Source organism: Asterias rubens, chromosome 6, assembly GCF_902459465.1.
Source record: "Asterias rubens chromosome 6, eAstRub1.3, whole genome shotgun sequence".
In the NCBI taxonomy this organism is placed as follows: Eukaryota; Metazoa; Echinodermata; class Asteroidea; order Forcipulatida; family Asteriidae; genus Asterias; species Asterias rubens.
The window spans coordinates 9,572,435-9,586,170 of NC_047067.1; the positions used below are offsets into that span (position 1 = coordinate 9,572,435).

The 13,736-nt window shown below is 38.1% G+C and overlaps 1 protein-coding gene across 1 annotated transcript; it reads right to left on the reverse strand.

Moving 5' to 3' along the window:
* Nucleotides 1-297: 297 nt before the first annotated feature.
* LOC117291341 (homeobox protein Wariai-like) lies at nucleotides 298-5,985 on the reverse strand. Its single transcript, XM_033772985.1, has 7 exons — nucleotides 5,869-5,985; nucleotides 3,233-3,337; nucleotides 2,875-2,973; nucleotides 2,413-2,511; nucleotides 2,047-2,148; nucleotides 1,491-1,599; nucleotides 298-1,259 (listed from the first exon to the last, which is right to left on the reverse strand). Exons 1-7 carry the CDS (start codon nucleotides 5,983-5,985, stop codon nucleotides 298-300), a joined length of 1,593 nt encoding a protein of 530 aa, XP_033628876.1.
* Nucleotides 5,986-13,736: the final 7,751 nt, after the last annotated feature.

Here is a 13,736-nt window from a genome sequence, read left to right on the forward strand (position 1 = left end):
TTGAACCTACCACAAAAACAAAATCGTTTTTTAAAAAAAATTAAAAAAAATTCCCAACAAAACAATGCTGCTCACCAATAAGCCTTTTTGAGATATGGCGGATACAAAGTTACAAGACATTAGGTTTGGGTATAATTTGTCTGACCCAACATTAGGTTTGGGTAATTTGTCTGACCCAAACTTCCAAACAGCACACTCCCAGTGCCCGCTATAACTCAAAAGTCTAATACTATTATTTTCAACGCAAAAATTTCCATCTGAAAAGTTTATCTTTTTCATTTTCGTTAATGTCAAAGTTCATTTCAACTCCTGCGTGCTCAACTCTGCTTTTTCAGAAACTGCCTGAATTCCCGGCAGTGGTCTCTGAAGTAAAGAAAGTCCCTTACTTTTCTTTTCTGGTTTGGTGTCCTTAGGGGGAGAGATTGGCATGGTCGTAGCCACACTCCGTCGCCTCGTCCGGTCGCCTTTATTACTGTCTCCAAATTGAAACATTGGCCGAAGCAGCATGGTCAAGCTCTTTCGCCTGGTCCTTGGTGCGTCCACCTCCACGATCTGAAGATTGTCACGAGAGGTTGATGCGTTTGAGGTAGAGGGCGCCATCTCAGCAGAAAATGGACACTCGGGTGGGGTTAGGATAGTGGGGCTTGTGGGTGGAGTATCGACGCTTATAACGCGGTTGCGACGTGACATTAGGGGTTTGTTAGGAAGAATCAGCGCTCCCGAACTCCCCGCCCGAGGGATAACTTCGTCCATCCCTTGCTTTCTGAGGTAAGTCATCGAGTCTGTTTTGCGTGAGCTCTCCTCGACTAGAGTGGACATACTTTTATTCTTAGCTGATTTGACTCTTTCAACTCCTGATGGTTCCGGTCGATCCTCCTCATTGTTGCTTTCCGGACTATCCGAGGACTCTTGGCGGGATAGCTTGTCTGTCTCGTCACCCTCGCTCAACCGTTTCTGCCGCGTAATCCCCGTAGGTCTCTTGCTTCCAGACGAGGGGATCCTATTCAAATTAATAATGTCCGATCTTCGGCTTCTTAAGGGTGAACCCCGGACAAGCTGTGCCTGCTCCCTTCCAAGGATGGTCTGTAGTCTCGACACCTCAGTCTGAAGCTTCAATATTAATGTGGCATCCTCTTCGTGTTGATCTTGGAGCTGCTTCTCAAAGTAACCGATTTCTTCCTTTAACTTGTCTTCGAAGTAGGTTCGAATCTTGTCTTCGGCCCTTTTCATCTTTGATTTAAGTATTTTGGATTCGTCAACTGATGCAGACGGGGTGCTTTGGGTCTAGAAATAAAAAGTAAGATATGATAAACTGTTAACAATGACGAAAATAGGCCCTTCATATTTCTCTTTCTTTTTGTTGTTGAAAATGGCGCAAATTTTTCATTTATTATTATGCAAGTTGGAAGTTCGAACCAAGTTTGCATTTTAACCCATCAACTCTTGGGTAAAGGTGAGTGGTCCGTACCCACAACACGTTCATACCTCACTCTCTCCTTGCTTATATAACCAACCCACCTTAGCAATGTATTGTTGTAGGGTCTCAATACACTCTGTGTGTTCTTGCTCTTCAGCAAACTCCATGGCTGTTTTACCGACCTGCATTCGAAGAGATATAAATAATATAGTTACATATCCAGTCTCTTTCTCTTTCAGTTTTGATGGTTTAAGTAATAAGCAACATTCTTTTCAAGTTTGATCGACTACCCCTGCAATTTCATCTATCTTTGAAAGGACAAGACCATTTCCCATTTTGCAAAGGGCACCTCAATTGGAAAATCTTAAAGTCAAAGGGAAACTTTTGAAGGGGCACTTAGGCCAAGACCAGGGGCAATGACTACGATGGTGGAATTCTGCTAATCTAACTAAAAAATGTCTTATTTCTTGCATGAAATCTGAAATGATATGGGGCGGACCATGACTTTCAAATTTTGAGGGCTAATGCAGGTGCCCTACTAATGGTGAATTTGGTGGAGGCCCACTTCAAGAGAGATCAAGTCATTGGTCAGTCCGATCTTGGAGGCTATTTTTACGGTCATCATTTACCTTGCTCTTTTCGTCTACTTTAGCGCCAAGTTGTAACAAAACCTCAAGTACATCAGCTTGTCCGGTCCACGTTGCAATATGAACAGCATTTACACCAATTGGCTAAAACAAAAACAACAACAACAACAACCATTATCATAATAGCAGCACATCGGGCACAAAATGGCCGACCATGTTAGTTCACAAAGTAAAGGGAAAACCGTTCAAATTCTACTTTTAAAACATCTTTACAACCATAATATGTAGATTTTATATATTAAAAACGATTACAAACTTTTTTTAAAGACCAACTCGCCCGATCCAAGGCAATGTGTCTCTTTAAATCAAAAGAAAACATATTTTTTACAAAGCGCCTACCACACTCACCGGTATGAGTTTGTTGGGATCGCACCCAGCACCCACAAGAAGACGTGTTACTTCACAATGGCCGTTGCCTGCAGCACAAAGCAACGGTGTGTAACCTTCCTACAAGATCGTACAACATCGGAAACGAATTAGTGAATTCATTTAAATTAAAGACATGTATAATCATGGTAATGTTCCGATCAACAAATCTAGCACTGGCAGAAAGAATTTTAAAGGGTTTGGGTACTTTTTGTATGTCACAAAACGAGTTATTTTACAAAACATTTATGCGACTCTCTTGAAAACCCTGCTCTGTGATTTTCCCTTTTGAAGTTAATTAAGCTAAAACTTATACGGGTATATTTTATCACATATACTTCTTCATTCATTGAGTATACAGGGGTTGATGTCATGGCCAGAAATTGATACGCTGGTTATCACAACCCGTTAACTGATTTTTTTTAGAACTAAATTTTGAGCAACCTTGGTTTGGGTGGTGATGTCGGCTCCCAGTGCCAGCAACATATGTGTCGCTCTGATGTTACCGGCTAGGCAGGAGTCGTGCAATGGTGTCAGTCCACGCTGTAACATAAACACAACATTTAAACTATGGATAATTCAACCATTTCATTTATCTCTGACCAGTAAAACAAACTCATGTCAAAACGTTTTGTAGCAGTTAAACGCACTGGACACTGACTATCCTAATGTCCTCATATTTTCGTATAATTACTATATGTAAATTATAATAATGAATTACTTATTCTTAAATTGTGTGTTGGGAAAAAATAAAAGAAATGAAAATGAAAAGTTGAGTTTTTGACTTGTGATTTTATCTTACCTTGGTCTTTGAATCAATGTGCCATGCTAGACCTTTAGTCACCCCGGCCATAATGATGGAAACTGCCCCGCTCTGTGCTGCCCAGTGTAACACAGTGCGATCGTCCTGTAGAGTTAAAGGGAAGAAATTAAAATAATGGCTTTAACAACTTTTGGTTAGACGCCTAACACCAACTTTCGATATTATGAAACATTTTGAGAAACATTTCATTTCATTTCAAAGTATGCTCAGATGCCAAATCTAACTTCCCTCCTCATCTGAAAATAAGTATTGCGTAAAAAAATAATAATAATAAACTATACTACTAGAAGAACATTCAAACGATTCCGAAAATGCAGTCATACTAATATTACCCGTAGTTGGTGACGTTCTCTCTAAATGTAAAAGAGTGAAAAACACCACTCTTTAGATTTCGAGTTGTCCCTCAAATGGCTCTTTAAAAAGAGTGGTGGTTATTTCACTCTTTTAGAGGGGTTTCACTCCAGGACAGAGTGAAAAATCACTCAAAAAGATGTAAACTAAGGAGTGGAAGACCACTCGAAAAAGAGATGTCCCTCATATGGCTCTTCAAAGAGTGCTTTTTCACTCTTTTGCATTTAGAGAGATATAAGGTGTTAAAAATACAAAATATTGGTGAAGGAAAATTTAGCCTCAATTGACCAGGGCACGGGAAACATTCTTTTATAGTCGGCATACTGCTCTTGAGAATCAAGAAAGCTTTGAAATTATCCTGAATCTTTGGGAATGGAAAAGGGGGCAAAGTCCAACAACCTTTGTTGAGTTCTTCAAAGAGACAAAACTAAAGAAATTTGCCTATTGGTAACTATTTGATTAAGCAACGGAAACTTAACACATTGTGTTCCCATGTTTTCGAACACTTACAAACTGCATAAACTTTTCCGAGTTGGCCTTTGCTGAAGTCGCTTGCAAAACAAAAAGGCAAAAAGCACGATGGCATAAAAAACCTAATAGATTACTCCATGTTTCAAACCCAAATAGCTAAAAGATCATTTTTAGAAGAATTGGGGCTCGATTTTGTGTTGCCGTCTTTCCGAGTTGTTGACTCGAGTCATGTGTGACTTGCACTCGCATCGCAATATTTTTTTTTAGTGTGACTTGACTGGTAAGTTGTAACTTTCAGCATTGACTTGTGACTTGACTTTCTTGGCTTGCAAAAAAGTGACTTGTGACTTAACATTGACTTCCAACAAATTCAGGCCCGAAACTTCACGGAGACAATGAAGGCGATTGTCTCAATGCCCCCTGGTCATTGCCTTGGTACCCTTGAAATGCTCCTAGTAGTAATTTACAATTTTCTCTTAGGGTGCCCTTTACTAAAAGGAGGAAATGTCTTGGTGCCCTTGCCCTCTTAAAAAACACAGCATACCGGCCTGAAAATGACTTTCTGCCGACTCCAGAATATAGTGCTGCAATTAATATGTGGCCTTCAATAGCCACCATTTCAGTGGTGCGATAAGATTGATAATCGATCACGTTGTGCGATTGACCCAAACACACACCATTACTTCAATGGTAGTGTTTTGCAAGACGCTCCATTTTGTATTCGTCTCACTGTCAATGACAGGCGATATCAAACGACGTGTGTTTGTCTACCTTCGGGTTGCATTCGTCTTGTGGAGTGTATAGGTGTATGATAAAGTTTACAGTGGATGCAACTCGTGTTTCTCGTTTCCTAGATACGGATGATAGTATATTGATAAGACACTTGACTATTGCTAGGCAGTCGGGGGAGTTGTCAAACAATGATAGCTAGTTGGGCAGACACAACGTCGCGTTTAGTTTTGTGCTGTTTGACTCGTGAATGGATTATACTTTTTTTTTTAATGTGAATTTGACTTGTAGTATCGTTGTCTGCGATTTAACATTCCGAAATCAAGCAAACGCTTATAGGCATGCCTCCATTTCTCGATAACTCTGCTCTATTCCTACTATTACGTAACAGCACGGTGTATTCTGTTTTAGGTAAATCATCACTTGTATCATGGAGGATTCCTCCATGCTTGTATGATAACGGCACATGAGATGTGAAATGGAAATAAATGTTGTTGAATTTAACTGAATTGAATGTTGAATTGAATTGATTCCATAACGTATATTATGTCGTCTGAAATGCAAAGGAATGTTGCTGACTTTAGGAAAGCATACCCGAACTAGCCCATATTTTTATACAATTAAATATAACAGCTATCAAACATTCTGAGAGGTCTAGTACTACACAAGTAATATCAAAGTATAGCAATATACAAATTTTAGGATTATACTTGTTCACGTGAATTTGACTTGTACGAGAAATGAATACGATACATTCTTTCGTCTGCATGGAATGCAAGAGAATGATGCTGATTTTGGGAAAGTAAGTCCGAATGAAAACTGACACACAGATCAAAGACAGCAAAGAAACTACAACTTTAGGTGAGAAAGTTTACGGCAGATAAGTTGCCACCTGGCGTAAAACCAAACTATTTTTCATGCGATATGAGCACAGCGAAGTAGCTTTAAAAAAAACAACTACTTTGTCATGTAAAAATAAAGCAAAGTTAATGACAACTTAAGGTGTGAAAGTTTAAGCCGATAAGTACAAAGACACAAACTAAGCCATACACTAAAATGTTTACCTTGTCTTTCTGTAGTACATCATCACCTTCCCTGAGCAATTTCTTAAAGGTTGCAATATCACCGACCTTGGCACACAGGAGCAACCCTTCCACACTGCTCGATTCATCATCAGACATTATCACTTTGTCGAGATCTCTACTTCCATAAACACATATTTTGGATCAATGTCCACATAATGGTGGTGAAACCATAGAGATATAAGGTAAAACCAAAGAGCAAGGACCAAACTGGCCCAGTTTGAAGTATATATAGACACCTCTGTCGCATTGACTGAGTGGTATAAACTGATATGTGATCAGACACTTCATCCCCCCTCAGAAAACATCCCAATTAAAGTACACGGATAATGGTCTAGTTTATATTTATTTAGGAGTGTTTATTTGCTCGTGCTGATATGATCTTCTCAGTTTGATATGCAAATATAGCTCCATCTGGTCATAAACGGATACGGTGCTTCGATATTGCGCACGCTAACTATAACAGGATTGGCAAAGAGTGGTTAGGCCTATATAACATTCATAAGTTTGGCTATTCCTATTGGTGGAGAGCGCGTCGGTGTTTAAACGGTTGATAATGACCAGCTGGAGCTGTTTCAAACCAGTTGTTTTCGGATACATTTAGATGCATACCTACGTGCACGAATGCATTTCCGAAAAAAAAATGTCTCAGTCATAAAAATGCAACACACGTACAGAGCTCAAGGACGTCGGTAAACGGATAAGTTTTGCAGAGTTTCATACTTTATTACGCATTTTATCCAAAATAACATTTATGAATGGGAATAAAAGAGTTACAGAAGTGGCTCGTCCTTAAACTGCCGTTTAAAACCATGCAGGGTCATGGCCGTGCGACAAAGGACCTCGCCTTCGGCTCGGACCCTTATCGCACGGCCACGACCCTGCCGATTTTAAACGGCAGTTTAAGAACTCGTCGCTACCCTTTTATTCCCTTATTTAAATTTTGATCAGAGACCAGAAACCCAGTGTTGAAAATGGATGTTTTAATATACTTTATGTAACTGCTCAAATCTAACGGGTTATACCACTTCATTGGAGGAAAATGCATTTGAACTTGGCGCTGAAACCACGTTAAATATGGGGTGGGGCTCGAAGGGGCCGTGTTGTGTGTGTAATGTACTTTATTAATTCAAATTATAAAAGTCTACATGATTTTATTGTTGTATTTCCAAACATCACTAAAACGTGGTTTCATGCATGGTGTTAATAGTGACGTTTCCTTGAGAGTGAGACAGGTTAACATTTTCATTGCTCATTCAAATAGTATCGCACTTGTTAGAAAAAAACCTAACCAATCATGGGAGGTATTTTATTTAGTTGACAGTTTGCAGAAAATGTTGAATTTGGTTAAAACATCCGTTAGCAGGATTGAGTGTTTTGCTAACATTCGGCCGTCCATGCCAACCAGTGGGTTTGATTATTAACAATGGAAAGGTCTTTCGCGGGAGTAGCAACTATTCCTATCGAATTTGGGCCCAAGAAAATAATATCAGCACAAGCATTTATTATCAAAATTAAGGCAAAAAAGATGAAAAACACTTGAAGGGGTTATTCCAGGATTTTCATCAAATTTGGTCGAAAAATTCAGGAAAAACACAAGGGGTATAAAGGGTTGATTAAATTTGATTAAAATGTTAGACTTACCCCTTGTGTTTTTTTTTTTTTTTAATTATGTTTGACTCAATGATCCCCATTTGTGTTTTTTTAAATTGTTGAGCCAAATTTGAAAAGTGGCCCAGTTTCTAAAGATTGGCACAAGTGAAAGAAAGATTACTGCTGTAGACAGTCAAAAATAGCAACAGTTTATTTATTTATTTACTTGAAAACAGCGTCCACTTCATATTAAACACAACTGCTGTCTGTTAACTGTCATTGTCCAGTAAGATGTCATGTACATTATTATAATATTTTGTGAAAGTAAATACTTAGTTAAAACTACATCATTGGTATTGTGCATTAAACAGAAGCACTAGAGACATCAAGATGGAAGAAAATTTGAAACGAAAAATTTGTAAATTTCGTAAGAATCTGATTCCATTTTTGAAGTATGTGAAATAAATGCACAGGAAAACAACTTGTGTATATGGGAAAATGCCAAGGCTTACCAGCTAAAATGCCATTTTACATCTGCAAACTGTGACTGGTATCGTGCTTAGTTTTGCTCAGCAGAAAAAAAATTTAAGCAATATTTTCTGCTTTAAGCAGCTCTATAGAATTGGGCCCAGATTCATGGAATGCTACTAAGCATGAATGCTACTAAGCAGAATACTAGCAAGTTACCAATGAAATTCATTGGTTGTGACTAGTAACCGGTTTCTTTTTTTTTGCTTAGCATTAACAACCTGATGAGCAATCTGTTCTCCTTTCAGCTTTATTTAAAGACACTGGACACCTTTGGTAATTGTCAAAGACCAGTATTCTTACTTGGTGTATCTCAACATATATATGCATAAAATAACAAGTGAAAATTTGTGCTCAATTAGTCATTGAAGTTGCAAGAGATTAACGAAAGAAGAAAAAATACCCTCGTTGCACAACTTTGTGTGGTTTCAAATGCATGACAAAAGGATTCAGGTCTGAAGTATTTTATTATTTGAGTGAGAAATTACCCTTCTCTCAAAAACCTCGTTACTTCAGAGGGAGCCATTTCTCATCAACAGCTCTGAAGTGCTCATTACTAAGTAAGTTTTTGTTCTAACAATTATTTTGAGTAATTACCAATATAGTGTCCAACCAGTGCCTTTAATTAGGTATATTTATTTTGTTTTCCCTTTTTGCTGATCATCAGCAGTTTATCAGCAGTTTTTTTTTTAAATTAAAACAATATAATTTCTATAGGAAGTTTGCATGAAGAGTATAACTATACTACAAAATTGCACCTGATAATTACTGTTTCTAAAGAATAAAATTAAACATTAAATCATGTCACCTTAACAAGTAAATAGAGACAAGTAAAATATCAGACAAAAGGGAAGAATATTTATGAGATACACATAATAATTTGAAATAGTAGAATATCTTTTGCCCTGGTTAAATGATGCATTCACACCACAACCTGAAGCAAGCTTAATAGCAATAAGGAAAACAGACATGCACCTTTTAAATTGCAAAAAAAAAAAAAGAGGAACTGGCCGATCACACTCAACATTTTGTCCAGTGGTTTTTCAGTTTTCTATGGTTTTGTAAAGAAAAAGAGGGAATCAGCTGAAAAGTTGCATACCTGAGAAAATAATTAGCCCTTTTGAGGAAAGATAGACACTGTATGAGTGCGTTGTTTGGTGCGAGTGTAATACCAGGGGTCGATTTCACAAAGAGTAAGGACTAGTCCTAGAAAATATTAAAAAATTAAGGGTAGTCCTAAGTTAGGACCAGTAATTCGAGATAAGACTAGCCTCAACTCTTTGTGAAATCCACCCCGGGGGGTGAGAGTCCTTATGAGGTATGTTGAAATGATGGCATTTACACCTTTTAGTAACCCCTGGAGTTCAGATTTCAAAGTGCTATAAGGAACAGTATCCTAAGCACTTGAGAAGTAGATCAAAGAGCAGGATTTCTTTATTTGTGGTGGGAGGGGGGAGGATTTCTTAAAATATGTGGGGGGGGGGGCTGGTTTTCAAAACAGACTTAAAAAGTCAGATAAGAGCCTGAGAAATTGTCTGAGAAAAGCCTGCGAAATGTTCTCATCCCTGTAATTACAAAGAGATATACCCAGGCCAAAAAGTGTCATTAGAACAATAAACTCAAGCTCTGGTGTTTCTGATCAGCAGAGTGTGGGGTTCGGTGTTTCTGATCAGCAGAGTGTGGGGTTCGGTGTTTCTGATCAGCAGAGTATGGGGTTTGGTGTTTCTGATCAGCAGAGTATGGGGTTCGATGTTTCTGATCAGCAGAGTGTGGGGTTCGATGTTTCTGGACTGATCAGCAGCATATTGCTCCACAGCACCTTGTAAACCATTACATGGTACTGTATATAAAAAAAAGTCTCATACTTCAAACACATACCTCTGCACACCTTGCAAAACAAAACTGAGCACTTTAATACGCCATAGGGGTTTGACAAAGTGCTTAATCTAAGAACCTAGTATTACCAGTGAAAATTTAAGATGCCTATGTTGGGTACGTTCGTTAAGCTTCCCTTGGTCGACCCCGGCGTGTGGCGTTTTTTTTTTTCCCAGGACGAACGTGTGCAGATAGTTACCCACGTTTGTCCTGGAAATAAAAACCGCAACACACCGGGTCGACCCAGGGAAGCTAGTCGAACGAACACACCCAACGTGTCATAGAAACAACAATGTAGTACATGTATAGTCAGGAAACATGTCATCTAAACGAGCACTTGCCAATGACTTGAGTCAGTGTACCGGATGCTAACAACACTCATCTTAGGTTTTCCTTCTGGGGTAAATAGTTAGACATCTACAGATCATTATCAACATTCACATTTGAAAGCAGTATTTGGGGTTACAAAGAGCCTTATAGGCCGTGTTGGAATTGGCGGCTACAGCTACGGCTAGGTTTCCACGTCATCATGTGTTGAAGTGTGACACATCCTTAGCAACACCCTTAGCAACAGCCGTAGCCGGAAGCTGTACCGCCAATAGTTCAACTGCATCAACAGACCTGCCAACCAACAGCTAAGACAATGTTACAAATTTGATCACTATTCACAATAGATGTTGACTTTGGAAGATACAACTTTTTACAAATTAAGACTCCTGTGAGATGAGTATGGAATGTATTTTCAGCAGAGCTCATTTTAAGACGTTCTACTAGGCTTGTCATTTCACAAGATAAGACGTTTGGCTGTGAAGATATGAGAACAGATGATGCACAGAACATCTGCGAAGAATCTATAATCTAGAATGTTATCTCTAATCAACATTATCAATTTAGTCATTATGCAATAATTTGTATAGATGTCTGTCCCTGCACCAAAATAAACTAAGAGAAGCAAATTAAATGGCAGTTAAAATATTTGGAGTTGTCTGTTTTGGGTACTTCTTTCATCATCGGTTGTTCTTGCATAAAGACATGACGTCATCTCACCAAGGAAATAACCATCAGAAATCAGTAATATTACTTCATATTACATGTAAATGTTTAGAAGTAATTTATGGTAATCAAAATTCAATACTCTTAAATTGGTTATTAATGTCTCTGCTTTGGATTGAAGAAAGCTTCAAAGTTAAACGACATGTCACTGGATGGTGCTATAACAACATGTAAAACCTATATAGCATTTCATCACACAAATGTTTTAAAATTTTATATATATAAATATTTGGGCGAGAGAAGTGTACAAAGCTTCACAACCGAACACACACTGTTAGATTAGTTAGATTCTGTCTCTTCCATTTTAAAGGCAGTGGACACTATTGGTTATTACTCAAAATAATTACTAGCATAAAACCTTACTTGGTAACGAGTAATGTGGAGCTGTTGATAGTATAAAATGCTGTGAGAAACGGCTCCCTCTGAAGTAGTTTTCGAGAAAGAAGACATTTTTTGACGAATTTGATTTGGAGACCTCAGAACTAGATTTTGAGGTCTCGGAATCTAGCATCTGAAAGCACACAACTTCGTGTGACAAGGGTGTCTTTTCTTTCATTATCATCTCGCAACTTCGATGACCAATTGAGCTCAAATTTTCACAGGTTTGTTATTTTGTGCATATGTTGAGATACACCAAGTGAGAAGACTGGTCTTTGACAATTACCATTAGTGTCCAGTGTCTTTAACAATCCGCAGATGAGAAAAACCTGATGATGTGGTCAATCATAATCTCAGAGTGGCTGTAACATTTAGAATACTTTTATTGTGGAGAATAATACAGGGTAAAATTACTTGCTAAATTGTTTTAAATTTACTTCTTTCAACACGAACACACCGGCCGCTCATTTCAAGTCCTACTACTAACCATGGAGGGAGAAAAAATACAACAATTTTTTTCCTCTATGTACTAACTTAACAAGAGCACATGGTTCAATTACTGGTTTGGGTGTATATTTACATAATATAGAATTAAGCTTGTCTGTTATTAGTCTGAACGTCTGACGTCATTCTTCGAGGTTATCCTTGTGGATAAAGACAGGGGCCCAGTCTAGTCTGTAATCTAACAATTATCACTAGGCACCATAGTCTTTGTAACTCTTGAGTGAGTGAGTTACCCCTGAATGGCACCCAGTATACTGACCAGACTCCCAGGGGTGCAACTTTCGCGTTCGTGACAAACCACTGTTTTGGTTGAATTGGCAGCCCTGTATGCTTCATTTTTGAAAGAGCAAGGGCACAAAGGCACTTTCTCCTCGTCAAAGGGCACCCTATGAGGAAATTATAAATTTCTACCCAAGCATTTCAAGGGCACCAAGGTAATTGCCTTTGTGAAGTATCAGGCCTGAATTGGCCATTGGTTGATCACTGATCATTGACCTTAAATGTCTTTTTATTTATTTTGTTTACAGTATTTTAGCTTACGATGTGTGATGCACTTGCAATATTCTTTCATCAAACTGTTATAGGAGCTTTTTTATACTTTGATTATCAATTGGGTTTGAATAAATGACATATAAACAATATTCACTTTAACAGTTTAGCAAAATTTCTAACAATAGAACAATTAAGATAAATCATATTTCTATAGTAACACAACATGAATACTGTCATTTTGTATACTATATGGTATACTTTTTCATACATATAACATTGAAAATAATCTTTCAACAATAAAAATTTGGAGTTCTATAAACAGCTATTATGTTATAAACATATAAAATGAAATGCAATTATTTTGTTCCCCTGGAATTACACACTATTTGCATATAATGAGTTAATTTTAAATACAACCACAGGGTTATTAAGTTTTGGACAGATGAACATTTAACCTTTCTTAGTTTTGTTTTACCTCGGGCACCACAATTTTATGGATATGATATTTATTTCACATTATATTACAATACATGCATTAGCTTTGTAGAAGACCATGGTAGTAGGCCTGCAGCCGATTTCACAAAACTCTAGGATTAATCCTAACTCTGGTTAGGACGAGTATAAACCCGTCCTAACTTAGGATGGGTTCAATTCTTCCTACGTATTTGGATGCGGGACTCAACTCATTCTAAGTCCTAAGATTAATCCTAAGTTAGGAAGAGTTTGGTGAAATCGACGGCTGGGCGGCTAGTGAAATTTACTACTCGACTAGTCCCGCCTCAAGTAGTTGCCACTTTGACACTCGTCGCACAGGCTTACATGGTAGGATCACAAAAACCAAACTTGGAGATGAGAAGGTACACTTTGCAACCACGGATAATACAATTCATCAATTACGCAGAACTGAACCTTTAAAACACTCTCAGTTTGAACTACTTCATAGAAAATGTCATCGTTAATAATGGTCATAAACACCCCACAAACACATATTTCACCAACAGCAGGTTTTCCCCGAGTGTGATGTATTCCAATATGTTCTTAGTAGCACAGTGTCATCAGGCTTCAGGGGTAATAAATAATTTGTGCTATAAAGGAACAGGTCTCATACTTCAATACATAGCCCCACATACCTTGCAGGACAAAATCCTGAGAGCTTTGATATGCCCCTAGGGTGTGATTAAATGCGATATAAGAACCGAGGATTATAAGACCATGGATTGATGATAGGCTGTCCTTCTCAATCTACACACAGTTTAAAACACCTCCTAGAAACTGGCACCACATCCCATACAAACAAAAACACATTTCCTGAAGTAGTCACTCTACGAGAATTCTACTAGAGTCATCCCCAAGACTTGCTCCCAGAGCTTTCTCAGGTCTCATTCCTGAGGTTGAAGCCGGTTTCCAACATGAAGGACTTGCATCTT